This window comes from Cydia splendana, chromosome 19, assembly GCF_910591565.1.
Source record: "Cydia splendana chromosome 19, ilCydSple1.2, whole genome shotgun sequence".
NCBI lineage: Eukaryota > Metazoa > Arthropoda > Insecta > Lepidoptera > Tortricidae > Cydia > Cydia splendana.
Genome location: NC_085978.1, coordinates 14,756,433 through 14,784,163, shown reverse-complemented (window position 1 = coordinate 14,784,163; position 27,731 = coordinate 14,756,433). Strand labels below are relative to the sequence as shown.

Genomic DNA, 27,731 nt, shown 5'->3' with positions numbered 1-27,731 from the left:
ACTTTTTAAATTATTAGTTTACTTGGTTAATGATTGTCGAACGTTCTCTATAAAAATATGATACCTATTATAACATTGGCGCATACGCGGTTTATTATCACATTGTTTCGAATGCACGCCGCTTCGATGAGTGAGCGAGACAGCGCCATACAAGAGTATAGCGATCTCCTACTCTAACACAGGAGCGGCGTGCCGACGAATGTAACGACTGCCTTACGTCGTGATGCGCCAGAAGCAAGAACTTCGTTTATAATGACGATGATGTAATCGTTAACTATGCTAAAGCCCCCTCCAGACTATGCGCGTGAATCGCGGGCGAAGCCGCGAACGTGAGTGTGGAGTCGATTTCGCTGTCTGCGAAAATCGACGCCACACTCGCGTTCGCGGCTTCGCGCCGCGATTCGCGCACGAGTGAGGAGGGGGCTTAAGGTCCCTTTTTATGTGGAATGCCCTCGGAGTAATTAACAATGGAGCCGCCATTAAAAGGGAATGCCGAACGAACATTGCATTTGTTTTACTTAGGAAACTATATCAAAGTTTTAGTAAGTAAAAAAAAAATATTTTAGTCATCATAAGATTCATGAGTTTCCAATCTCAAAAAAAATATTATACTTAAAATAAAATAATTCCAAGCCGTGATTATTATTTTGCGCACGAAACGAAACGCGTACGTTAAGGAAAGGTTATGCACGATGAAAAGTGAAACTAAACGCGTAACCGACAGTGCTGTCAGATTGCATTCAAATCAAGTTCAAATCCTACTGTTTATAGTGTTTATTTTTAATAAGTTTTCACTAAATATCATGCTAAAAATGGACGATTTCGACATATTCTCTGACGAAACAAACTTTACTCGACCGCTTTACAAGGATGTATTGAACAAATATGTAAAGGAAATACCAGTAACGCCAAGTGGACCCAATTATCAAAGTAAGTTACAACTTCCATTGCTAGCGTTATTACGATATTGTTACGTTTGATTCAGTCATCTGTTACATTAGGATTTGTCGCTAACAATGTGTGGGAACAATGAATGTAGCGACACATTCTAAATAAAATACCAACGTAATGTAGTTTAAACGTAACAAGCGCCTGTGCTAGCATGTTTCTTCAAACGTGTTTCACTGACTCACAAGATGGTGCCTCGTAGGCATTCGGTGAGCGTGCTAGCCGGTGCCGATTGTTTTTAATTTCCCATGGACCTGGGACTGCAATCGCTATGCCAAGTGGTTGTATAAGTTGATGCAATCTTGCTTTAAGGCACATATTCATTTGTAACAAATAACTTTAGTAGTCCAAATAACTCCGGTTTAAATTGATTAGTACAGTCAGCATCAAATAGATTGTAGCACCAAAGTAGCCAAATATATTCAAATTCAAAAATTCAAAATTATTTATTCAATCAAGAGTAAATTACAGATAACATTATTGTATTAAGTACCTTTTTTTAAGTAAATTATTACCTGTGTTAAGAGGTACTGCTCTTCTCTTATATATTGTAGCTCACTTAGGGTCATTGCGCTAGTTTTCGTCCACTTGACGAAATTTTAATATTAACCTTCATTGCTGCACAAATTTGGACTTTTGCAATCCTTAATATCGAAACAATTTATCTATTATCTACCTAAAAAATATATTTCGCAAGTAGCATATTATAAAATAAAGAAATGTATTATTTGCTAATCTGTCAAGTGGACGGAAACTGACACCGGACGGTAAACTGACGCAATTACCCTATTTTACCATAGACATAAGGATGTGTCCTGATCTTTATTTAGCCACTTTGGCCATCATTGTCTACTTGATGATGAATTTACACAAATTAATTAAGCTTGAAGATGAATCTATTTTAATATTAATCTTGTATGTTTTTGACCAGCATGATTAATATATTATAACGGGGGTCTCTTCTTAATGTTTACTAACTACAAGTTAAACTAATATATTTCTTACTACAACTTAACTGAATGCTGCAGCAAAGTTGTTAAAGAAATCCTTAAAAATTACTTAAACAGTTCAATGCACCGTCGCAGTTATACATGTATTTTTATTTCATTGCAGGTGGCAATAAACTGATGGCAGAGGAGTACCTCATGCAGAACGATAATGCCCGCTGCGCCTTCCACCTCAGTGAGGCTGTGTCTGCGTCTCTCCGGATCCTGGCGCTGTACAGAGATGAGCAGCTGAAAGGATGTGGTGAGGGTGCTATGTTCTTATATCATACTAATGGGTATCTAATCCAAAATGACGGTGCCCGCTGAGCCTTCCACCTCAGTGAGGCTGTTTCTGTGTCTCTCCGGATCCTGGCGCATTTTTAATTGGATGATGATAGTGTTTTGTTATCCATTATGAGGAACATAGGACTCCCAAAACCCTCAAGAGATTACCACAACTTCTTCAAAATAGAGTAGAGTGTATTCATTTTTAGTTTTAAAGGGTTGGCAATAGACATTTGACTCCCCTGAAGTTGTAAGCCTACTTAGGCTGTGTTAACCACTTACCATCAAGTACGTATACTTGTTTGCTACTGTTTAGTGATGGAAAAAAAATTGTACCAAAGTGGAAGCCTTAATTTTTTTATGTAATAATTAATATGACAACATTTTGTTTTACAGAGAATAAACAACACAAGATTACCAGTTTTATCAAACCAATAAAAGACATTATGGAGTCTGGTCCTATGTAAGTTTTACTCATTCTTTATTTTTTGTTCAATGAATCTGCCCACTACCACACCGCGGTAAAGGCAGACCAAAAGTTGGTGATGTAGCATGAACTAATCTAGCCGTGGGCGAAGTCGCATCTGCGAGGCCAGCTTTTCTTTCACTGGGCCCGAAGGGGTTTCGCGCGAGCCCCCCTTGGGATGCGAGGCAGAGGGCGACGCCCCACTTCGCCAGACACATTCTACAGGGAGTTGTCGGAAATAATCAACAACAGGATAATTAAGAAAAAAAGAGGAGGTACCAAAAACAAATTTGCTTTGATTCAGCTACAAAATGTTTCGTAGCCTTTTTGAATTTTAAGCTCTCCTTACTTAGGTTCTAAGGTAAGGTGGAGTAAGACTATCCCTTGTATGGAATCCTCAAACTGTTTGTCTTGCTCCGAGCCAAATAAACTATGTTAGTCTCACCCCACCTTACCTTATATAAATTTTTAAACTCAGCAGAGCCTTTGTAATGAAAACGTGCAAAAATTGTGCTGACTGTAGTTACGGCTTTTTATTCATCAAAAAAATTTTACTTCAATTTCTTTACATCAATAAACTCTCTGTTATAATTTTTCAGAAGCAAAGAAGATGAGAAAATATTTGATCTGCTATCAGTGGATACAGAGGAGGTGACCAAAGCACTGAGTGTCTTCGAGATTGAGGAACCAGAGCCATTCCATAGGAAATACTTGAAGTTCAGTGCTGAAAACAATGTTGACAACTTTCAGAAGATTCTAAAAGAATTACCTAAAGGTAACTTTTCTGTCATAATTATTCATTATAAATAAATAAAAATAAAATGCATTTATTTGAATCCTGAATGAAGCGATGGATTCTACAATGGTTCTAAAGTAGAATGCGTAATGAGGGATTCAAGTGTTAACGCCCAAGACGAAATAATTTTGATACCGTGCGACACTTACTGCTTTTCACATCAACTATGAGGAAATTGTTATGTTCTAAAATATGTATTATTTAACAAAAAAAAATAGTATGCAAGAAAGAAAAAATCGTGTCCGAGAACAGAAAAGTACAACTTTGATCCCTCCTAGCAGGCAAGAAAAGTGCCACTTTGATCCCTCCTAGCGGGGAAGAAAAACCCCTTTTTCGAATTGGTGATGTGAAAAAGAATGAGTCCCGATATTAAGTCAAAGTCAGTCAGTAAGTATGTACAGTCGCCATTGGATATCTTCAGCCTCACTCTAACGCCTTGACAATAGAGGCGTGTCCAGATATTTGTGAGCACCTTGGCCACTCCAATATGTATGATGGCGACTGTATATGTATACAAAGCATAAATAAAGGAATACTAAGACGCATAAATTCGTGCAAAATATTGTAAGATATTGCATGATATTGCATACATCCCACTTTCTCTCATCCACATTTCAGAATGGACAGTAATCCAGCTGACAGCGCCATACAATCCCAACGAGAACTTGAAACCATTTGACGAATACAAGACCGAGATCGACTCTCTGTATTTGAGCATGTTCACTAATGACTACACGGAGCAGTGTGAATTTGGTCCGGTTACTGTTAATATACCGGCCAATGTCCCAGGTGGTGAGTAAATACTGTAGCTTTATTTTAATGTATAGTCAAACTCCGTTATTCATAAAACTTTACGGGCCTGATTTAGTTAAATTATGTTTTAACCCTTTCTTACAAATACATAAGTCAAGAGGTATAGAAACTATAAAAGATATTAAGCTTAGAATAAATTTAAAAGTGGAAAAATGTACTTGTCTTGGGTTACCTCAGATGGCAGGGCACTGGGCTAGCGGCGGCCAGCGGTCGTGAGTTCAAGTCTCACCTAAGACAGTGAATTTTTCCACTAAATTTATTCTAAGCTTAATAGCATCGTTGGCAGACGTTTCTGTTTGATAAAAAAATAATTTACTATAGAAGCTTCAAAATCCTTTTGACTTTTAGGCGCTCGCTTGTACCTTGTAAAATACTATGAAAGTAACAATTGGTGGTAAAAGGTGGGAAATAATTTGTCTACCCCCATTTGTCATTATAAATATTATAATAAATACAATAATCTAGTTTATAATTTCCAGAAGGAGTAAAACCGCTGTTCACCGAGCTATATGCGCTTCTGGATGAAAACTACAAGACCATCGACAACGCTCGTCTGTTGAACAATAAACGCCTAGTCCAGAATTATTGGAGTCGGAGAGAGGACATAGATCTACGGATGAAGGTCCATTGATTTAACTCATGATTTTTACATATTTATATATTTATTTAACGGGTCTTACTTAGCAGAAAGCACCCATAGTAGAAAAAGTTAGCGAATCGCCTAGCGTGGGGAGACCGAGGTGAGTTTTGACAGAGGAGAGTTGTGGCATTGTCGATTTTTTGGAATCTAATGACTGTTAGCGAGCTCGCAACAGTGTGGGTTGGTTAGCTCGTAACTTGAACTAACAAACGCGCGCTATTGCGACCTTGTTTTTAGTTAATAGATTCCAAAAAATCAACGATGTCACAACTCTCCTCTGTCACAACTCACCTCGGTCTATAAATAAAATATAAAGGTCCACCGACAGTTAACAGTGTGGGCGGTGGTACGGTCGAAAGTTTTAATTCATGATCCATTTTGTACCTTGTCACAGTGACAATAGTATGAGGTCTCTAGCGAATTTTATGATTGTCACTGTAACAAGGTACGAAATGGGTCTTTAAATTAATACTATCGACTGTACCTACAGACAGTATGGCGGTGGATTAGAGCTCATTGTTAATTATATGTTACCTATACTCTGTATCTTTAGGTATTTAAATAAAAGTAAAACAATTTGTACATTTTCGGGTAGTTAAAACATTTAATGGTTAACCAACCAATTATAAAATCGCCTGGATCAGTCACTGAACGACCTGACTTTAACCTACATTATTTGGTCATGTAATGTTCTCATCTACCCTCAACTGGCTTAAGGAGCCATTTGAGGGGATTTTGTTTACTTTTATTACATATTTTGTATAATCTTAACTGAGGGTAGATTTTGTTTCATCATCATCATCATCATCTCAGCCACAAGACGTCCACTGCTGAACATAGGCCTCCCCCTTGGACCTCCATTCGTACCGGTTGGCAGCGACCCGCATCCAGCGTCCTCCGGCGACCTTAACAAGGTCGTCTGTCCATCTTGTGGGTGGACGTCCTACGCTGCGCTTGCTAGTCCGTGGTCTCCACTCGAGCACTTTTCGATCCCATAGGCCATCTTTATGGGGATTGTGTTTACTTTTATTTAAATAGCTAAAGATACAGAGTATATGTTTCAGAGTGTCCTGTACGTGATGGATCGCGAGTGGCTCGGTGGTTGGGGCTGCCTGCTGACTGGGAAACTGGTCGACTCCGAATTGAGGCATAAAATCATCAAGCTGGTAGACGACACCATTGATGATTGGGGGTCAGTATGATGATCATTTTTAGGGCTCCGTAACAATTAGAGAGAAAAGTAAATAAATAATGCTTATGAAGTTACTAGAAGGTTTATTTCATATAACTTCCAGCTATTTGTAGATGATGCATGGCCATGCAGTTTTTAGGGTTTTGTATTCAAAGGGTAAAAACGGGACCTTCTTACTAAGACTCCACTGTCTGTCTGTCTATCACCAGGCTGTATCTCATGAACTGTGATAGCTAGACAGTTGAAATTTTCACAGATGATGTATTTCTGTTGCCGCTATAACAACAAATATTTTCTAAACCCGGTACGCAACCCTCGGTGGGCGAGTCCGAGTTGTCCGGTTTTTTTAGTTCCACAACTCACCATATTCTTATCACATTCTCTCAGCTTACTTAATTGGCAACGGCAACAAGGAGGTACAAACAAGTAAACTAAACATTCAAACATCTAGTCCTCCAAACATACAAGCTTTCCCATTCATTTTCTTAGGGTGGTATTCCATCTGTTAAATATCTTTGTCCAATGTCATTGCGTCTCAATCTCTCATTAAGCAAAATGTGATACAAAATACACATAAGAAATTGGACAGGTGGAATACCACCCTTAACTAAACTTATTATTTTTACAGATTCATAAGACTAACATTAAAGCAGCGCGTCCTGCTCTACAACCTGATAGACTCCAGCCCGTGCCTCTCTTCGCAACAGATCAAGCCTTGCATTAGAAGAATTTTGACCGAGCATGGCAACCCTGAGGACATTAGGCAACATCTGCCAGGCGATTGTCAGACTTGCAGCAAAGACTTTAAGGTAGGAAATCGTCTGACAGCTGAAATATTACAGCAACAGCTTAATTCCGAAGAATTTTGACCGAGCATGGCAACCCTGAGGACATTAGGCAACATCTGCCAGGCGATTGTCAGACTTGCAACAAGGACTTTAAGGTAGGAAATGTTTTTTTTTTTTTTTTGAGGAGTAGCGCGTTGAGTGAGTGGTTCGTTTTTAGGTTATATTTCCTTAAATAAAACAACTTTCCTTGTTTACTAATCAGGTGGTGGTATATTTAAATATAATACTGTAGGTTAATCCTATAGGCGTTTAGATGGATGGTAACGAGAAGGAGAAGCCTCCAGACGAGGCTGATAATGACATGAACTGGGAGATAGTCTCACGTAAACGTAACTTGGATTTGTCACCGACCAAGCTGGAGCCTTCTCCTAAAAAAATTGTAATCGACCCGTCAGAGGTCGCCAATCAATCGGGTAATACAATTAATACAGTGGAGTCGAACAACAGTATTGTGGTTGAGTTAAACAAAAATGATCCAGCCGAGACAAGTCAAATTAATACAGTTGATTTAAACAAAAATAATTCAGATGAGTTCAACCCACATTTATACAAACACCCCAGTCTAGACAGCAAACACCGAGAGTACAATGCCGAAGATGATGGACCATTTATAGTTCATGTCTCTAGAGAGTCTGCACCATCTTCCAATGCCTCTCTAAAACCCATCAATGTAGGCCTTTTGCTTACTCAAGCAAATGTTCATAATATCCAGAAAGAAGGTGGTATTAAATCAGTAGGTCGCAACAGAGTAGCAGTAACTTTCTCCACAGCAGCTGATGCAAATAGTTTCCTAAAACACCCGCTACTAGACAAACATAAGTTTATAGCTGATATTCCTTCATACCATGTGTCGCGTATGGGAGTTGTGCGAGGAGTTCCTTCGGATTGGTCGATGGAGGAGTTAGTCAACGGCACAAACCTCAAAGAAGGTAAAGGAAAAATCCTTAAGGCTCGACGACTGCAACGAAGGGTGACAAAAGATGATGGCTCCTCATCCTGGGTACCAACCCAGTCAGTGGTGGTTACTTTTGAAGGGCAATCTTTACCATCAAAAATCTTCGCATACTACACCTCACTAGTTGTAGAAGTGTATCAACTGCCAATTATTCAATGTAGGAAGTGCCTTAGGTTCGGACATATTCAAACACAGTGCCGGTCTGATGCCAGATGCTATAAGTGTGCACAAAAACACCCCGGTGATGGATGCAATGTAGCTCCAGAACATGTGACATGTATATTTTGTTCCGGCAGACACTTTGCTACAGAAAAAGTATGCAATGAATATGGTCGACAAAAGGCCATTAAACTTGCCATGTCTGAACAGAATATCTCATACGCAGAAGCAGCAGCACAGTTCTCAGCGGTTCGCAGGCCATATTCAGATGTAGCAAGAGTCATGTTTGAGCCGGTTACAGACTCTTCACGATCTTCCCAGTCCCCATGCCACCCTGATACTTTCATGCCAACCCCTCCGCCCACCACTTCATATCGTAAGACCGTATATCGAGCGCCCCGGACGAGGGTCTCCCTCTCCCCCGGTTATGATAGAGTAGCTCACAACAATATTGTCCGAACTCCCCCACCTCAACTGCCCAATGGCCAAGCTCTGAAAGATTCTTCTGCTTACAATAGAATCACTCCTAATGAAGACCTAATGGAGCTCTGTCTAAAATTCTTGACAAACATAATCGCTAAGTGGAGCGATTGCCTACCAGACGACGTTGCACCCTTAATGATCACACTCGCGGAAAGACTTACATTCCATAACGGCCCCCCCGGTCACATTTCTTCAGTGGAATAGTCGAAGCATTATACCAAAGAAACCTGACCTTATTCAGCTCATCAACAATCATGCTGTGACTGTTGCGGCCATTTCGGAGACATGGTTACGCCCAGGCTCCTTTTTCAGAGTGCCGGGCTTCTCATGTCTCCGGGAAGACCGCAATGATGGACGCGCCGGATGTGCGTTGTTCATCAAACGCGGTTACCCTTTCGCCCAAATTTCTATTCCCCCTCATTCGGATGGGATTAATGCCGTAGCTGCCAAGGTTATGGGCATTAATTTCATCTCTATATACATTCCCCATCCTGAAGTAGTTGATATATATGAATTAAAATCTATTCTCAAATCGGTTCCACCTCCTCTTATGATTTTAGGGGACTTCAATTGTCACAATATGTCATGGGGGTCATACCATTCGGATGCATTTTCATCAGCCCTGTTGGATTTATTCGATGAAATCAATGTGGGAGTTATTAATGACGGTACTCCCACGCATCGGGTATACCCAGGACAGAACCCCCAGTCAGTCCTCGATCTATCTGTGTGTTCTCCTAGTTTGTCTTCTTTATTATCCTGGAGGGTATTACGCCAGTCGTTCGGCAGTGACCATTTCCCAATTATTATCACGAAGCCTTCTTCTATTCTTCCAATTCCGTCCCCTGAACCTCTTTTAAAACACAAAATTCAATCAGCAGACTGGCCCAATTACGCATTATTTGTAGAGGAAAGTATGAAAGAGTGGGACACGAGCGAAATGGGTCAAGATGAAAAATATTTAAAATTTAAAAATGTGTTAATAGAGTCCGCCGATAAATTTATACCAAAAAAGAAACCTGCTAGACTTAAAATCCCTTCACCCCCGTGGTGGAACGCAGACTGTACGGCAGCCGTTAAGGAAAGGGATGCCGCTGAAAAAACTTTTAACAATTCCGGAAATTTAGATGATTACATTTCTTTTAAAAAAATCTCGGCACGTACAAAGCGCTTCCTAGCAAAGGCTAAAAAGGGGGGATGGAAGGGATTCTGTGAGAGCTTATCTCCTAGAACCCCTCCATCACTTGTATGGCGGAACATAAAGAGGTTCAGGGGTTCATTTCATCCAGAGTCTATGCCCACCACAGATGCTCCTTGGCTGGCCGACTTTGCAGATAGACTTGCCCCGTCAACTGTCCCTGAAGCATCCTGCTTGTTACTTCCCCCGCTGTCAGGCACCTTGAGCTCACTGGACATGCCTTTCTCATATTCAGAACTCAGTCTAGTGCTTAGTGGATTGAGAAATACTACACCTGGAGAGGATGGCATACCATACTGTTTCCTGTCTAAGCTCAATTCATCTTCACAGGAGTATCTGCTCGGTATTCTAAACCATGCCTTTGACACGGGAGAGATCCCAGTTGACTGGAAGACCCAAGTTATTATCCCAATCCTAAAACCGTCTAAAAACCCAGACGAAGCTAGCTCATATCGCCCGATTGCTCTTTCCGCGACAATGGGAAAGATATTAGAGCATCTGGTTAAAAATAGATTGGAATGGTTTGTGGAAAACAAGGGTATTCTAGCTGACACGCAGTTTGGCTTCCGAAAGGGTCGTAGTACAATGGACAGCTTAAATATCTTAGCAACTGATATCCGACTAACCCTTTCAAAAAACGAATATCTGCTGGGATGTTTTCTAGATATCTCTGCGGCCTACGACAATGTCCTTCTTCCGGTGCTCAGGGCAAAAATGCTACATCTGAGCATTCCCGCGAAGATTGTACATATTGTCACCAAATTGTTCATGGGTAGGTCAATTAAAATTAGGAATGGTAATTCCTATTACCCACCTCGAACTTTGTGGCGTGGTCTCCCGCAAGGATCGGTACTCAGCCCCCTGCTTTACAGTATCTACACCTACGACTTGGAGCAATCTGTCCTATCCTTCTGTAATATCTTGCAGTATGCTGATGACCTAGTCTTATACACCTCAGCAAAGTCAATGGACAAAGCCACTGCTAGTCTTAATACAGCTTTGGGTTACCTCAAGGATTGGCTTGATGAACATGGTTTGACCCTATCGCCAACAAAAAGCTGTGTAGTGACTTTCAGTCGCAGAAGGACCATGCCTGACGCAGATGTCCGTTATGGTGGTGTGATGATTCCAAATAAAGAGTCAGTAAAATTTCTAGGTGTTATTTTAGATCATAAAATGTCTGGCACCTCACACCACAAATATGTACTGGGTAAATGTGAGAAAAATATTAATATTCTTCGAGCATTGTCGGGTGTCTGGTGGGGTTCCCATCCTTATTGCCAGAAGCTACTATACAATGCCATCATACGTAGCCATATAGACTATGGGGCATTTTTAATGGAACCCTGTAATAAGGATGGTCTAGATAAATTAGATCTTATACAGGCTAAATGTTTAAGGATCATACTAGGTGCTATGCTTCCCTCTCCCAAAAATGGCATGCAGGTGGAAGGTGTTGAACCGCCGTTGGCTCTACGCAGACAATACCTCGCCGACAGGTTCTTGATCAAAGCCAGCTCTTACAACAACCACTTGCTGCTCCCACGCTTGCAGGCGCTGGCACTGGAGGTCACTGAAAGTAGATATTGGACATATAAAGCCTTTCCCAGAATAGTAATTTCTTTTTCAAAATTAATTAATATCCACCCCACTTTATATCAATCTGGTGCTAACCCATTATTTGAAGTGGCGTTTGAGACCCTAATTTACTCACCAAAGGTCATATTAGACATAGGAATTTTCAAAGATGATCCAGGAGCAAACAATAAATTTAATAAATTTTTAGATAAATGGCAAGATTACTTACCGGTTTTTACTGACGCTTCTAAGGTGGATCCTGCAAGATGTGTGGGAGCAGCGGTGTGGATTCCACGGTACAATATCGTCCTTCCATTTAAATGTCCTCCTCAAGCGTCCATTTTCACAGGTGAGGCAGTTGCTATTCTTGAGGCTGTCAAATATGCAGACACACATAACATTAAAAAAACAATTATCTTTTCTGACAGTAGGAGTTGCCTGCAGGCAATAGTAGGCAATCAATTAAAATTTAAAGCCAAATTTCCTTTGATTCTTGAAATTAAAGCTGTGCTACGTAGGTGTGAATCGAGGGGCCTACATATTGTTCTCGGATGGGTTCCAAGCCACTGTGGTATTAGAGGCAATGAGGTGGCTGATATATGGGCAAAACGGGCGATTGAGATTGGTTCACTAAAACGGGAAACTTACAGTACTGACCTGTTGAGTTGTGCACTATCTGATATGTTTAATACATGGCAGAGGCAATGGGATATCTCTAGATTGGAGACTGGTAAACATTATGGCTGTGTACAACCTCGAATTACTCGAAAACCATGGTTCTATCGATTCCGTACTTCTCCAAAGTGGGTAATATCCACCATTTGCCGTTTACGCTTAGGCAAAGTATGTACTCCGTTATTTCTGGCTATGATTGGTGTCCGTGCGAACTCATTGTGTGAATGTGGGTTGGATGAGGGCAACTTGGACCACATCTTCTTTGCTTGTACAAAATGTAGCTACTCACTATACGATGTACTACCCGAAAATGTTCCACGACCTATATGCTTTAGCTCGCTTCTTTGCCACATGGATACTAAGCTAACTTCTATTCTAATTAAATATTTACAAACAAATAACATAAAACTCTAAATATTGTCTTATCTCTTCTAATTTAATGCGTATAATTCATGTCAATCTATACTCGTTTTATTCTAAACTCTATATTTCTATATTATATATATCGTTTTCTTCTCTTCCACTTCCTTCATGTTGGCACTACTAACGTTCTGTCATCCGCTTCCCGCTTTTTTGCTAATCGTTGTATTCGTCATGTGTTTGTCTGTGATGTTCATAACAATTATTTGTTTTTAGGTTTCCCCGACTACATCCTCCCAAAAATGCAAAATTATTATACCGAACATTCTCCTCACGTGTGAAAGTCAACACCGACATTGGCAAATCCACCCTGTGCAAAATTCCAGGGAGTAAGCCAGAAAAAAAAAAAAAAAAAAAAAAAAAAAAGGTAGGAAATAGTCGGCAGAATTTTCGTAAAATCTGCTTTGGAAGAATTTCGACTGAGCATGGTATCCCCGAGGACATCAGGCAACATCTGCCGGGCGATTGTCAGTCTTGCAGCAAGGACTTTAAGGAAGGAAATTGATTGTCAGCAAAAATTTCGTAAAGTTAGCTTTGGATGGATTTTGACTAAGCATGGCATCCCTGAGGACAACAACATTTGCCAGGCGATTGTTATTTTTGATCTCCATTATCAGGCCCCTTTCCTGATAGCCTAGAAATGGCGACTATGACGGGCAAAGTTGAGGGCCAGAGGACTCGCGGCAGACCACCCGCTAGATGGAGTGCATATTTAAGTTACTGCACCGTTGCATCTACACCTGCATCGTGCATATGGCGAGTGACAGAAGCCTATGGAAGAGACTGGTCAGCAACATTAGGACATGATGTCACGATCCTCAGCATTGAGGGAACGACTGATGATGATGATGATCAGACCATCTTCATAAGTCTGTTAAAAATCCACATACAAAATCGTCCATAATAGACTCCAGTTTACTAAGGATGGTATTCCATTTCCACCTATCCAATTTCTTTGTCCAATGTGTATTGCGTCTCACATTTTGCTTAATGACAGAGTGAGACGCAATGACATTGGACAGACAGGTGGAATACCACCCTAAGACGGAATTGAATTTCAGATTACCAGCGAGCTGTGCCTGAAATGCCTTATGAAGTGTTTCGAAGGCGTCCACAAGTTCGCCCTAGTCGACGGCATCAGAGCGTTCTCGCAAGCTGTGACCAAGGTGAAAGATGGCGAGGAGTGGGCAGCATTGAAGAAGGCTAAGCGGCATCCTGTCATCTTGATCGTAGATGAGGTTAGTATTTTTTACCATGCCGATGGCAAATAAGGCAGACCGCCTTATGGTAACCAGTTGAAGTGGTGAAAAGCTTGCCACTTCATTTGCTATTGCAAAAAAAATCGGTATGTTTTTTTTCGAAGGACTCCATACTGTAGTCTCTCGAGAAGTTTTGGAGTTTTGGCAGTTTTTATTTGCAACAAATTATGGGTACATAGGTGTGCCTGAAATGCCTGATGAATTGTTTCGAAGGCCCTAGTGGATGGTATCAGAGCGTTTCCTCAAGCTGTAACGAAAGTGAAAGATGGTGACGAGTGGGCAGCATTGAAGAAGGCCAAACGACATCCGGTCATCTTGATCGTAGACGAGGTATCTTTATTTATTTATTTAGAAATTTAAATCAGGCAACAAGGCCCATACAACAAATACCTTACAGACCTCGGAGTAAATATCTATGGAGCGGCCATTAACAGGCGTTCCCCTCTGCAAAAAGATCGCGGCCGCCGGTCAAGGAGGTTATATAAAACTAGTTGCCACACGTCATACGCCATTCAGCAAACGTCAGTCTAAGCGGAATGATAGGAGCCGAAAATGCCGAATTGCAGTGTTTTCTCGTGCAAAATGAGATCGGAAACGTCTAGTCTACAAAAAGAACACGTTTCTTATCATATGTAAGTACTATTACATCTAAATATTATTAAATAGTGCATTAACTTTGCAAATAACTAAAAAACATTGTCAATCTGACAGTGATACCAGTGATATGATATTAGATCTAATTTAGGGTAATTCTAAAGAAGACTTTCTAAATATTAATTAGGTACGAGTAGAATTTCTAATAGGAAATATTATGCGAAACTCTGCGTAGGGGGCGCGACTACCACAATCCATCACAATCTGGGGGTCCGCCGCGGAACAAGAAAATTTAAATTTCGTTATCTAACCTCTCTATCACTATTGCATATTTGAGCGATAAAGAGAAAAGAGAAAATTTACTAGCTAGCTTAGTGCTACACTCTGGCGGCAGAACATTGCAGTGATATGCCCTATTTGCGTTACTTTTTGTTATATGTGACGTTCCATGGAAAAAGGTACCTTATGGCGGCCGGCGCTTACGTCGCATGGCGCCGCAATAATATTGGAGCGGCGTTAATAATAGCGTAAGCGCCAACCCCCATAAGGTAGCTTTACCCGTGGGACGTCACATATAATTTATGTAACACATTATTTTTATATAACACCTTAGTTTCATATCAACCTAATCTATTTAATCAAATAAATATATCTATAAGAATAAAGAAAAGGGGGACGGGGGATCAAAAAGTATTCGAAAACATCTCGCGTGATTTGTGCACAACCCCTAAATAACGTAAAATTACCGATAGACTCTTTTTTTTAAATTAATTTTTCCTTTAGTTTCTACATATAGGTAGCTGGTCAAGCAGATCTTGCCAGTAGAAAAAGGCGGCAAATTTGAAAAATGTAGGCGGGAAGGGATATCGTCCCATAGAACATTTGAATTTCGCGCCTTTTTTACTGACAAGATTTGCTTGACCAGCTATATATTTTTATTTAACATGTCAAATATTTTATTAATTTAAGGTATTTACGGCTGTCACTTTCCATAAATAGGCACTTTTAATTTATTACTCTGGTATCTCCGTACCAATATTAGTGATGGGACACCATAAAAACCAATATCGGTAAAATCGATATAAACATAATGAATAATATACAGATGGTCATGATGCCTAGCGAACACCAGCCATATCGTACAAACCTCAAGGAGTGATATTCCTAGGCAGATGATGATCTGCCTAGTGACCACCAGCCATATCGTGCTAACTTCAAGGTGTGATATTCCTAAGCAGATCGTGAAACGCCGGCATGTCATGATCTGACTAGTGACCACCAGCCATACCGTTCAAACCTCAACATTTAGGCATATCGAATAAGTAGGATGTCCTAATTTTAGCAAATGATAACCATTGAAATGGCTTGACAGCCTACTTATAGTACGTGTTCGGGTAGCGTATGATTTTAGTACCTACCTAGTACCTACGCATTCTGCTCCAAATGCCACATAGAATGCAGCACTAGCCGTGGCAAAAAATGCAAAAGGCAGATTATTAAATGGCGGCGTTTCATGATATGCCTAGGAATATCTCGATATGCCCGATTTTACGATCTACTGCCGATATATATACTAATTATCCCCTACTCAATATCCCTTAAATGACATCCTATGGCCGCGTTCCATCTCTGTCATCAGATCTGCATGCTCGATAGTATATTGCATTGCTTTCAGAAGTAAACCAACATGTAAAATATTAACTAATGAACTGATAAAAAAACATTCTATATCAGCTTGCAAGATTCGCCCTAAACAAATTGACAAACTATTAGAAATAACATCTAAACAATACAAAAATTCAAAGTTAGTAAAATGCTGGTACGAAGACTTGATATTGTATTCTCTTTATTTATTTTTCGTCTTAAGTTAGGTTTGTTATAATATGAATATAAAAGTAAAATATAAAAACACTTACAAAACAATAAAAAATACATATAAACACATTATAAAAAACCTAACCTAGGGTGCCGCCGGCAGCGGGGCTTGTATTATTATTATAATTGATAAAATCAGAAATTAAAATTCATTGTCAATTTTATCGACAATATTATCGGCGCGTCCCTCGCACTATCTAGGTTTACTTACAACTGACGTCATCTCGTTCACGGACAGGGTTGTCTGTGTTTGTTCTTGTACTTGTGTGAATATAGTTTTTGCTAGTGTTTGATAATTTTGTCGTGTGCGTGTGTAGCGACGCATGCTAAAAATGCATTAGTGTTAACATTATTTGTGTGCGTTACCTCGTCCCCCGCGCCAAAAACGACAGAATTTTTCAGATAGAAATTAGTGCGCGTCTCTACTCCATAGATATTTACTCCGAGTTACAGACTAACATACATAATGTATTTTATAAACTTAAAACTAAACACTATTTAGTCGACAAAACGGCGTGGCTCCGTTGCATCGGCTGCTCTTGTGTCGGATTCGGCAGTTTGCCCCGTAACCTCCGAAACACGACACCTTTCGGCCAGAAGTCGGCGCACTCGATGGTCCCCTGCAGCGGTCGCGGCACGCGCACCACATACGAGTTGAAGTGCACGTAGTGGCGCGATCGAAGCTGGAACACCCTCAGCGTGTAACGGTTACACTGTAACCGGTCTTCTGGTGTACATACTCCACCACTTCTTCTTTATGTCTAAATAGAAATACTTTATCGTAAACACATCACTACACTTTATTATGTACTTATTCCGTTCTACGTCCGAGATCTTGTAACAATTTTATTGGAAGGTAAAAATTTTATATTAAACAAAGTCCCCCGCCTCTGTCTATTTGTGTGTTTGTATGTTCGCGGTAAACTCAAAAACTACTGAACAGATTTTCATGCGGTTTTCACCTATCAATAGAATGATTCTTGAGAAAGGTTTAGATGTATAATTTGTTAACCCGTGCGACGTCGGGGCGGGTCGCTAATACACATATAAGAGGAAAAAGAGAAAGTGCCACGTTTTCGTGGGCTCTTCTCAGAATTACGAAGAATAAATGCGAAGTTTTTAACAGAGGAGGTGAACGCTCAGAATTTGACAGCTGAAGTAGATGTCCTGTACAGTACGCGGTAATCCTGATTGTCAAAAGTTAACGTTTGACTATTCAGTTACCATTAAACCTATGTCGCCCTAAAGCGCCATCTAGTTCGGCAGTCTAATTTGGAGGCATGTTTTTTTTACACTATACACTAGGGTGGGCCGATTTAATTTTTTTTCGAATTTCGCATCGTAAGACCCCTCAAAAGTTGCCGAAAAAATAGCGTATTCTATGAAAAATAAAACAAAAAATCCTTCATACTATATTGAGCCCTCTACCGAGGTTTGAAATTAAAAAAATAAAATATAAATCGGTTTAATTTTAAGTTCATGTTTTATGAATAAAACAAATATTTGTAAACATTTCATGACTATTCCTACTCTCTCTTGTATTCTACTTACTGATTTGTTATACTGTAGTAAGTTTCGACCTGTTAATAAATAATAAACTATACTTGTTCGAACGTGATTTGAGCCTCGAAAACACCAGTTAAGGTACGAGTACATCGTGTTACTTTAAACTGGTGAACAGATAAGTATCGTTTCTTGCGATTAGAAAGTGTTTTGATTGCAAAGATAGTATTTGAAGTTAATTTGTAAATTTTTAACATCGCATTAGTGCTGGAGTTCGGATAAAAATGAACACGGAGCCCTTGTTTGGATTCGCGGGGGGACGACGAAGTGAAACCGTCTGCCCCATGTTTGGATCATTCGCAGAGCTCAATCACAGGCAGCTTCCGACAATAGCTGATGTTATTAAGTTTATATTATTAAAGAGACATGAACTAAAAAAACAAAACAACGGGAAACAACCTTCCAACTCCGATATTTTTCAATTGGTAACTCAAGAAATCAATCTTATTTGGGAAGCAGCTCCTTTACCGACAGTTTCTGAAAACCGTATAAAACAGCTACTGAAATTGCATTTAGATAAATACAATTCATTAATAAGGTACCCTGATTCTAAAAAAAATGAAGCTTTTGAACAAAAATGGAATGATTTTAAATCTTACTGTTTGATTACATTATTCGACATAAGTTCCTGCAAATGTGACGAGAAGTGTAACTGCCCGAAAGAAAGAAAGGTTCCCGTAAAAGAAATCCCGTTCTTAGCAGACCAGACCAGACCTAAAAATCTAAAAGCTATGGTGAAATACATCGTGACAGTTTACGCTCCTGTATGGTTTTGATTAAAGTTAAATCAACATTGAAAGATGGACCACACCACCTTTTTATGATGATTAAACTTTCTCGAGACCTGCCTGAAAATGTGAAAAGTGTGATTGATCCAGTGATACAGAGAAATGCCTATTTTGGACATCCAGAAAATTTATTGCTGGCAATGTTATACGACTCAAGAAATCACGTTCAGAAGCTCGCCGTTGAGCGGATTGTTGAAGCCAGGACTACAAGCGGCACATCCAAAAAAAATCGCACTTTCCAGCCGCCACCACTTAACTTTTTAGCGGAAGATTATATTGATTTAGTATATTGGCAAAATATATGTATAACCCCTCCTCCAGCTCTTTCACATTATAGTAATGAAGAACTGCAAATGATGATAGAAGATACAAATCGACTTCCGCCCTGTGAATTTCCATGCCACACCCAAGCCGTCGAAAGATCTGTGAAACTAGTGACTGAAGCTTCTGAAAGTGTTATTGGACAATCTGCTAGATATGGTTTAATTAAAAACACGCTAAAATCTCGTACAGTAATGCCGAAATTTGATTTAAAAAAAAAGAGTTTAAATATGTCCAAAACTAAAAATGTTCTACGTATTTCATTCCATTGATTTTATGCTTAGCTTGGAAAACGACAATAAAATTCATTTCTCTAACATTAAACATGCTTCTATTTCTACCCTAGTGCTAAAATAACATTCACAACTGCATCAATAGTCATTATAATGAGGGGCTGAATATGAGTGGAAAACTAACTAGAAGTGAATTCTTTGACAGACGGTAGAGGGCTCAAGATACTGAATTAATTTAAAACTAAATATACCATTACAATCAGCATTACAAGCCGCAACTTTTGACACCTCTTACGTTACGATACGCAAGAAAAAAAAAATCTTCATACATGATCAGCCCACCCTACTATACACCTTTTCCATAATCAATAACTTATCTTGTACCTACCTTTATAAAATGGGGTAGTGGCCCACTTGTGGCCATTTTGCTTGGCCGTGTCACAGAATAAATAATAGTACTACCGTACAGAAAGGAAACTTCCTACAAAACCGAAGTTTGACAGCGGTTCAGGGTAGAATCATGCTTTCACTTTCTAATATATGGCACTATCCCTTTCGGCTATTTTGGGTTGTCAAAATTCAAGCCATTATCTTATCTGTGGTCGTACACGCAAAGGGACGTCAAGTTGTGTCAACTCTAATAATTGCTAGGAGCAATGCTGAGCCGAACGGAGCCGAGTTTGCCCGAAGGAATCCTCTAGACGGAGTTTAGATCAATTATTTCATGAAACCGATGCTGTCAAAAATACGGCGGTGCGGGGGACGAGGTGAGCGAGGTCCCGTGTCGTGATTGGTCCGTTCAAAGACACGGACGTCACACAAAGACACTTTCGACTCGAAAATGGAGTAAAACTACCGTATTTGTGGCAGACGGGGTAGAGCTACTATGCTCAGTCTCGAGGATGTCTTGTTTGTGGCCCGAAGGGAGGGGTTTCGCACCCCTGGTAGTGTAAAACATGTTTCCTTATTCAGATGCTGGACACGTTCCCATGGGAGAGCCTGCCGATCCTGTCCCAACATCCGGTGTCCAGGATAGAAAACATCCACTTCCTGTACAGTCTGTACAAGCTTCACCAGGACAAGATTGTAGACGGTTACTATGCAGCCAAGAGCGATATCGGAAGATATGTCATCAATCCAGGTATGTTGTTAATCTTCAATTCCTTCAACATCACTACATCTTATAAAACAAAGTCTCCCGCCGCGTCAGTCTGTTTGTGTGTTTGTATGCTCGCGATAAACTCAAAAATGAATGGACGGATTTTCATGCGGTTTTCACCTATCAATAGTGTGATTACTGAGGAAGGTTTACGTGTATAATTTGTTAACCTGTGCGAAGCCGGGGCGGGTCGAGTCTAATACATATAAATTTCACGTTTTTACAAGGTTTTACAATACATATGGTGCTTATTTACCACCCTAGTGCGGTAACTATTTAGCACTATACGTGCGTATGTCGATAATTTAAAGGGCCATATGTACCTACTGTAATACGTTATACAATACACGTGCGAAAAGGTAATTCGCAACTCGTGTAGATTTAAAACACTCCCTTCGACGTGTTTTAAAATTCGCCATTCTTTGCGAATTTCGCACTTATATCGTAATGTACTATTATTTAACTTGCAATGTATGTATTGTATAATGTTTTATTTTTATCTTGCAAGCTAACTTAGACCTAATTCCCATTATTAGATTAAGCTGAAACTATAATAAACATAAGGAAATTGGGTGACTATGCAATATTATGATATCATCGAGCTGATCTGATGATGGACACCGGAGATGGCTATAGGATATTAATAAAATTCTATGACATTGATAAAACAATGCAACCTCATTGTGTATGGATTTGTTAGAATTGTCTCGATGAGTATTACAGTCTGACAAAAAGGAGAAAAAATGTAAAATGGCAATGGCAATACTGTCGAAAAAAAAGTACATTCAGCGATAAAAGCTTGTATCAAAAATGAATTTTTAGACAAAAACCTTATTTAACTATGAAGTATAATCAATATGCTCGGAGCTGGATCTTAGGGACGCGACAGCCAGGGCTGTCAACACCGCTGCCTACTGGGCGACATCGTAAAAGAAAAGGAACCTCGACACGAAAAGAAGAAGATAATCAATGTAATCATGTGTTTGTTTTTTTCTTGCAGAAAACAATTTAGAACGAATGGAGAAACGCATGAGCTCCTTCATCCAGTACTGGTGTCGGTCCTGGAGCGGACACGTGTCGCAGCCGCCGCCACCCGACCAGTTCATAAACCATCTCACCACCTCCGACGTTTTCCTGTAAGTCTGTCTGTCTGTCTGTATATCAGGAACGAATGGAGAAACGCATGAGCTCCTTCATTCAGTACTGGTGTCGGTCCTGGAGCGGACACGTGTCGCAGCCGCCGCCACCAGACCAGTTCATAAACCATCTCACCACCTCCGACGTTTTCCTGTAAGTCTGTCTGTCTGTCTGTATATCAGGAACGAATGGAGAAACGCATGAGCTCCTTCATTCAGTACTGGTGTCGGTCCTGGAGCGGACACGTGTCGCAGCCGCCGCCACCAGACCAGTTCATAAACCATCTCACCACCTCCGACGTTTTCCTGTAAGTCTGTCTGTCTGTCTGTATATCAGGAACGAATGGAGAAACGCATGAGCTCCTTCATTCAGTACTGGTGTCGGTCCTGGAGCGGACACGTGTCGCAGCCGCCGCCACCCGACCAGTTCATAAACCATCTCACCACCTCCGATGTTTTCCTGTAAGTCTGTCTGTCTGTCTGTATATCAGGAACGAATGGAGAAACGCATGAGCTCCTTCATTCAGTACTGGTGTCGGTCCTGGAGCGGGCACGTGTCGCAGCCGCCGCCACCCGACCAGTTCATAAACCATCTCACCACCTCCGACGTTTTCCTGTAAGTCTGTCTGTCTGTCTGTATATCAGGAACGAATGGAGAAACGCATGAGCTCCTTCATTCAGTACTGGTGTCGGTCCTGGAGCGGACACGTGTCGCAGCCGCCGCCACCCGACCAGTTCATAAACCATCTCACCACCTCCGACGTTTTCCTGTAAGTCTATCTGTCTGTCTGTATATCAGGAACGAATGGAGAAACGCATGAGCTCCTTCATCCAGTACTGGTGTCGGTCCTGGAGCGGACACGTGTCGCAGCCGCCGCCACCCGACCAGTTCATAAACCATCTCACCACCTCCAACGTTTTCCTGTAAGTCTGTCTGTCTGTATATCAGGAACGAATGGAGAAACGCATGAGTTCTTTCATTCAGTACTGGTGTCGGTCCTGGAGCGGACACGTGTCGCAGCCGCCGCCACCCGACCAGTTCATAAACCATCTCACCACCTCCGACGTTTTCCTGTAAGTCTGTCTGTCTGTATATCAGGAACGAATGGAGAAACGCATGAGTTCTTTCATTCAGTACTGGTGCCGGTCCTGGAGCGGGCACGTGTCGCAGCCGCCGCCACCCGACCAGTTCATAAACCATCTCACCACCTCCGACGTTTTCCTGTAAGTCTGTCTGTCTATATATCAGAAACGAATGGAGAAACGCATGAGTTCTTTCATTCAGTACTGGTGCCGGTCCTGGAGCGGGCACGTGTCGCAGCCGCCGCCACCCGACCAGTTCATAAACCATCTCACCACCTCCGACGTTTTCCTGTAAGTCTGTCTGTCTGTATATCAGGAACGAATGGAGAAACGCATGAGTTCTTTCATTCAGTACTGGTGCCGGTCCTGGAGCGGGCACGTGTCGCAGCCGCCGCCACCCGACCAGTTCATAAACCATCTCACCACCTCCGACGTTTTCCTGTAAGTCTATCTGTCTGTCTGTATATCAGGAACGAATGGAGAAACGCATGAGCTCCTTCATCCAGTACTGGTGTCGGTCCTGGAGCGGACACGTGTCGCAGCCGCCGCCACCCGACCAGTTCATAAACCATCTCACCACCTCCAACGTTTTCCTGTAAGTCTGTCTGTCTGTATATCAGGAACGAATGGAGAAACGCATGAGTTCTTTCATTCAGTACTGGTGTCGGTCCTGGAGCGGACACGTGTCGCAGCCGCCGCCACCCGACCAGTTCATAAACCATCTCACCACCTCCGACGTTTTCCTGTAAGTCTGTCTGTCTGTATATCAGGAACGAATGGAGAAACGCATGAGTTCTTTCATTCAGTACTGGTGTCGGTCCTGGAGCGGGCACGTGTCGCAGCCGCCGCCACCAGACCAGTTCATAAACCATCTCACCACCTCCGACGTTTTCCTGTAAGTCTGTCTGTCTGTATATCAGGAACGAATGGAAAAACGCATGAGTTCTTTCATTCAGTACTGGTGCCGGTCCTGGAGCGGGCACGTGTTGCAGCCGCCGCCACCCGACCAGTTCATAAACCATCTCACCACCTCCGACGTTTTCCTGTAAGTCTGTCTGTCTGTATATCAGGAACGAATGGAGAAACGCATGAGTTCTTTCATTCAGTACTGGTGCCGGTCCTGGAGCGGGCACGTGTTGCAGCCGCCGCCACCCGACCAGTTCATAAACCATCTCACCACCTCCGACGTTTTCCTGTAAGTCTATTAACTAGTTGTTTGTCTAGATGTCTAGATCATAAACTTCGCTATACAACGGCAAACATAGTTTCATTTGGGAGAAACATGAAACTTGGCAAGCGTAGCTTATAAAAAAAAGTAGAAGTGGAAATAACTCTATATGTAGTTTCCGTATCTTCCCCACACTTTTGTGACCCAATTTTCAGTGTTAGCTTTTGTTCTAGAAAAACAAGCAAAACTACGTATAAAATTATCTACAAAAGTTTTTCTTTGACGTATGATGATAGGACTTACAGCTTACGTGTGGCCAAATGCGACCAATATTCGGAAACAGTTTTGAATAATTCACGCTTAATTTCACTAGACTAGTATCGGCCGGGATATGGACCGTGATTACCTTTTATTTGGTCCATATCCCGCTTGATATAAGTCTAATGAAATATTCAGAATTTAGTAGTGACGATGTAACATGGTAAATCCGTATCATTCCAGGTACTGCGGTCACGGTGACGGCTGTCAATTCGGCAACGGCGGCGCCGGCTGCGGCGTGGAAGGGGCTACGGGCACGCGTTGTGCTGCGTTACTCTCTGGATGTGGCTCTGTGAGGCTGCAGCATGGAGCCGGCCGTGGACCGCCCATGGCTGCTCATCATCATTTGAGAGTAGCTGGAAGGTACATACAATAACTTAATAATTCCTGTTACTGTCTGTCTTTGAACGTGGGGGGTTTGTCATAAAAGTAAAAGCTAGAGGTATACGCCTTGTTGTCTGGCTGCGGCTCTTTGCGGTTGCAACTCGTCGCCGACAGGGGTAGAAGGTGATAGAAGCACGCCACGTGGGCCATTTTATTTAAAGTTGTCCTCTACACTTTTTTTTCAAAATTGTTTTTTTTTATGTTATTTCTACTCAGAATCATGAGCTCTTTTAAAATCCCAATTTTGAAAAAAAAAAGTGTAGGGGACAACTTTAAATAAAATGGCCCATGTACGACCTGAGTTGCCAAATGCCAACTGTGATTCTATTCAAACATAGGTTTCAACATCATTGAAAAACTTCCCATATATCCTCTTCGAAAGGTTGGAAAATATACTTTATGCATGAATTCAATACTCATCTGGAAATAAATTACCTGTGGAAATATTCATTGTCTCGGGCTCGCGACTCTGGTGGATAACTAACCCATCGCCAACTGAGCTACCGAGACTTCACTCGAGAATAGCGAATATTTCCCCCATATGCGCCTCAGAAATCCATGATTTAGGGATTTATGTGGTAGTGATCTATAGACATTTTTCCACTTCTTTTTTTTTTCTAAGCTCTAGGGCATATTGGTATATGCAATTCATGAATCTAGTATTAAAAATGGATCTGGCATGAGGGTGGGGATAACTGCCAGAACGGGATAGTCTTATGTAACTTTCAGTAGGAGTAGCAGCGAAAGCACTATTATTGTTTGTCCTTGTCACAGTCTCACATATTTTTGTTCCCCACCGTTTATTTAGTATGGATTATGGTGGGCAACAAATGAATTCGACCAATCACAGTGTCGCATTTGCGTATGTTTTGTCCCTCACGGAGGCACGCGTACACCACTTCTATACGATCCTACCTTCTATGATGCAATTACGATTCAATACGCGTCGTTTCGTAATGATATTTTTCTGATTTCTTTTTTATAATTCCAGCCCAATGGTAGTCGGCATGCTGTGGGAGGTAACTGACCTGGAAGTGGACAAGATGGTCAGCACGCTGGTGTCGCTCTACGTGCCCTCCGACGCACCCGTTCCGTGGCCTAGTGTCGGCAAGACCAATTGGAGCAAAGGAGAACTTGGTAAGTAATTAATAACACGTGAAGTCTGTCTGTACCGGCCCTAGGTCAGGGCTACAATACAATACTCTTTATTGCACACCTCACATACTCTTAGTTTACAATAAATGCTAAGACTATGATCAGAGAAGCCAAAAAGTCAACAGTAAGTAATAAACTATACCCCGTTCTTTTTCAGATTAGAAATTGTATAATTTCATAAGTATTGGTAACCTTTTCCTCCAAAATTAAATCTGAGTAATTATGCACTGAATTATAGAGTCTTTACTTATTATTGTACCGCGATATTAGATATCATAGGAGCCCTAGCATTTGGGAAGAAAAGGTTAAGAAGTTAGGTACGTAACGTAAGGTTAGGTTATTTATTGTTAAGAAACATTTGAGGTTATATTTTATAAAAATTCAAATAAAAAAACTGAGTATAAAAGATAAAATCCTGGTCACGGCACCAAAAACACATAAAACTGAAAATCATCTTTTGGAGTCATAAATGGAAGAAGAATAAACATCTACATACGAGAGTTACAATGCAGTAGACATTAACGTCAGAATCTGATAATGGGACTGGAAAAAATCGAGGGACAAATATAATAGGCACATTGCTCTCGGAAAGTACTTATCTTATAATAAATAATGATGGAATTATGTTATGAGTCGAATCATTTTTTCACTGTAAATATCGATTAGTTTTCGTGTTCACAGATACGAATGTGGAACAGAAGCTGCCATTCACCCCGGAACCGGACTTGCTCCGCGCCGTGTCGCGAGCTCGTGGGTCCTCCAACTTCGTGATGATCGCCAGCAGCATGGTGGCGCGAGGCCTGCCCATACGGATACTCTGATGTACGGTCAAGCGTATGTTGCCTTGAGCCCTGGCGAATATTGAACGGGAACCGTCCTCACATCGGAGAAACCTCACACAGACATTAACAAGCCTTACTTATTGACACCTCTTGATATAATGAGACAGATGCATTATCCTTCTTATCGAGTCAAATACTGTGTCTATCATATGCCCCCGGAGATACCTAATCTTTATTACGTTTGAAATACCTTTTACGATGAAAAATGGTTTCCATGTTTAAAACAATAAAATGTACGGGTTTTTTAATCCACTAAGCCTTCATTAATTTTTTTGTCATTATTTGTCATAAATCCTAAGCATTTATTTTTCAATGTTTCTTTTCAGGTTAAAATGGTGCAGGATTCACGTCATCATGCATAATAGTACTGTATATAGTTGTATATAAGTTGTAGAGTAATAAAACTATATAAATACATTTCGTGTTTATTTTGTGGACACAATACATGTAATCATACATAATATCATCATATGATTCTATTGGTTAGGTATGTGCAAAGTGCATAGTAGAGACAGTAAGAATACAATACACGTTATAATAAATAAACTTCCCATGAAAGGGGGGAGGACGAAATGGTATTTTTTGTAAATTTTTCTTCATACATCATTTTTTCACTCTAAATAAATGTTTTAAAATAAATGTTTTATGTTTATTCTTTTGTAAGATTATGACCGATAAAATTAAGGTGCGGACGCAAGAATACCAATTTGTGACGCTAGTATGCGCGTTAGGGGGCTTTATTTTTAATTTAGAGCGCTTTAATGTTACCCGTAAATCTAAAATTGTGTACGTGTGGACGCTAAATAAGATAGACGCTATAGACCGACCGCTTATATGAGTCCTCGCCTGCGCGGTACGGGGGCGACGGGGTAGGACGACTAAGGGTGCCGGGAAACTTGCAGGCGTACGGCGTATAATTTGTTTTTCACCTCACCAGCTCAAGGGTACTTTGCTTCTTAAAAACAGTGAGCAAAATGCGATTTTGCTCACTGAGTGAGACAAAATGACATTCAAGGAACCTTTATAGTCAAATGTCATTTCAACATGCGGGGTCTAATACAAGTTTGAAATACTTGGGTTCTATTATCTCTGTCCCTTTCACACTGTTAGCAAAAAGAAACGGACAAAAAAAGTTAAAACGACATTCAACGGTATATTGAGGGTTTATAATAGACTCCCGAAAACTTCAGACCGCATCGTTCCAAACCACGTACGAGTATGAATTCTTAATAATTAATTAATAAAAATAAAGTTTAATATTTGATAAAAACTGATAAAATACTATATTTTAGGTATTTTATTGTACAATTAAAATAATGAACTCAAAAAATATACAGATTATCACGCAAAATTAATTATTTTACTTTTAAGAATTTCTACCATACTTGACAAATAGTACGTATCCGCAATT

At 40.7% G+C, this 27,731-nt stretch overlaps 1 protein-coding gene and 1 long non-coding RNA gene across 2 annotated transcripts; one reads left to right on the top strand and one right to left on the bottom strand.

The window, feature by feature from the left end:
- Positions 1-742: 742 nt before the first annotated feature.
- Positions 743-26,309, top strand: LOC134800152 (separin). Its single transcript, XM_063772626.1, has 14 exons — positions 743-930; positions 2,062-2,196; positions 2,616-2,682; positions 3,285-3,460; positions 4,100-4,273; positions 4,774-4,916; positions 5,999-6,126; positions 6,755-6,935; positions 13,504-13,680; positions 20,048-20,216; positions 21,235-21,370; positions 24,123-24,302; positions 25,315-25,460; positions 26,160-26,309. Exons 1-14 carry the CDS (start codon positions 804-806, stop codon positions 26,297-26,299), a joined length of 2,079 nt encoding a protein of 692 aa, XP_063628696.1. The 5' UTR covers positions 743-803; the 3' UTR covers positions 26,300-26,309.
- LOC134800155 (uncharacterized) lies at positions 8,581-12,305 on the bottom strand. The gene is made up of 4 exons (XR_010145515.1): positions 12,005-12,305; positions 11,577-11,720; positions 10,044-11,342; positions 8,581-9,424 (listed from the first exon to the last, which is right to left on the bottom strand). It is a non-coding gene; the product is annotated as an uncharacterized LOC134800155 (long non-coding RNA).
- Positions 26,310-27,731: the final 1,422 nt, after the last annotated feature.

Coding starts and splice junctions, on each gene's coding strand:
- LOC134800152 (XM_063772626.1), top strand. CDS start 804: ATGCTAAAAATGGACGATTTCGACATATTCTCTGACGAAACAAACTTT. Junction 4,274..4,773: donor ACCGGCCAATGTCCCAGGTG/GTGAGTAAATAC, acceptor TATAATTTCCAG/AAGGAGTAAAACCGCTGTTC. Junction 25,461..26,159: donor TTGGAGCAAAGGAGAACTTG/GTAAGTAATTAA, acceptor TCGTGTTCACAG/ATACGAATGTGGAACAGAAG.